General features: G+C 27.4%; 1 protein-coding gene across 1 annotated transcript; it reads right to left on the reverse strand.

Moving 5' to 3' along the window:
- Positions 1-331: 331 nt before the first annotated feature.
- Positions 332-847, reverse strand: EIN_412690 (hypothetical protein; the record flags this gene model as incomplete). Its single annotated transcript, XM_004183354.1, has 1 exon — positions 332-847. The coding sequence occupies one exon, from the start codon at positions 845-847 to the stop codon at positions 332-334; it is 516 nt and encodes a 171-aa protein (XP_004183402.1).
- Positions 848-851: the final 4 nt, after the last annotated feature.

Here is an 851-nt window from a genome sequence, read left to right on the forward strand (position 1 = left end):
AAACTGAAACAATAAGATGGTTTTTAGTGTGGTTTCACATAATTATCCACTTCGTTTGGTCAAAATGTACCAGATAACGTTATAGAAATGATGATGTTGTAATACCGACTATTTATTTTTAATTGTTATTGTTTTAATATCTGGCATGTATTATTGATCAGCACTTTGTTTTATTATCTTTAATATTACATATTTTATAATAATTAACGCTTTTGAAAACAATACTGGCTCAATATATAATTATAAGCAACTACTTGTTAAAACTATACAACAAAATATTTTTGACCAATAATAAGTATCTTCTAAAACATTAAAAACACTTTCAAAAACATTAAGAAATTAAACATCCCTTTTTGTTGACCTTTTTTTCTATTTTTGGTGGAAAACTTCCGTATTTTTGTACGTATGCTCTAACGACAATTTCTTCAAATAAATCCTTTATGTTTATATTCGTTTTTGAAGACACCTCGAAAAATCTAGTTTCTAAACTTTCTGCGAATAAAAATGCTTCATTTTGAGATACCTTTCTTTCTTCTTCTTTATCACATTGTGTTGCACATAAAAGATAAGATGGCTGTAAAGAAACACTTTTTAAAACAAATTTAATGTATTCCAAAGTTTTTTTAATATATTCAAAAGACTCTAAAGAAGCTATTGAATAAACTAAAACAATTAAATTTGTATGAAGTAGATATGCAGATTTTGGTTTTCTGTCTTCACCATCTTCAAAAGCATCTGCTAATATTTCAACTTTGAAACTTCGACCAGCGGCTTGATAATAAAAATAAGTCCCTTCGTCTATTTCGGGGTCGTATATCTCATAGTACACGTTTTGAAGATACCGCATATGA

The sequence above is a fragment of the Entamoeba invadens genome (genome assembly GCF_000330505.1).
Source record: "Entamoeba invadens IP1 unplaced genomic scaffold scaff_1105074725917, whole genome shotgun sequence".
Taxonomy (NCBI): domain Eukaryota; phylum Evosea; order Mastigamoebida; family Endamoebidae; genus Entamoeba; species Entamoeba invadens.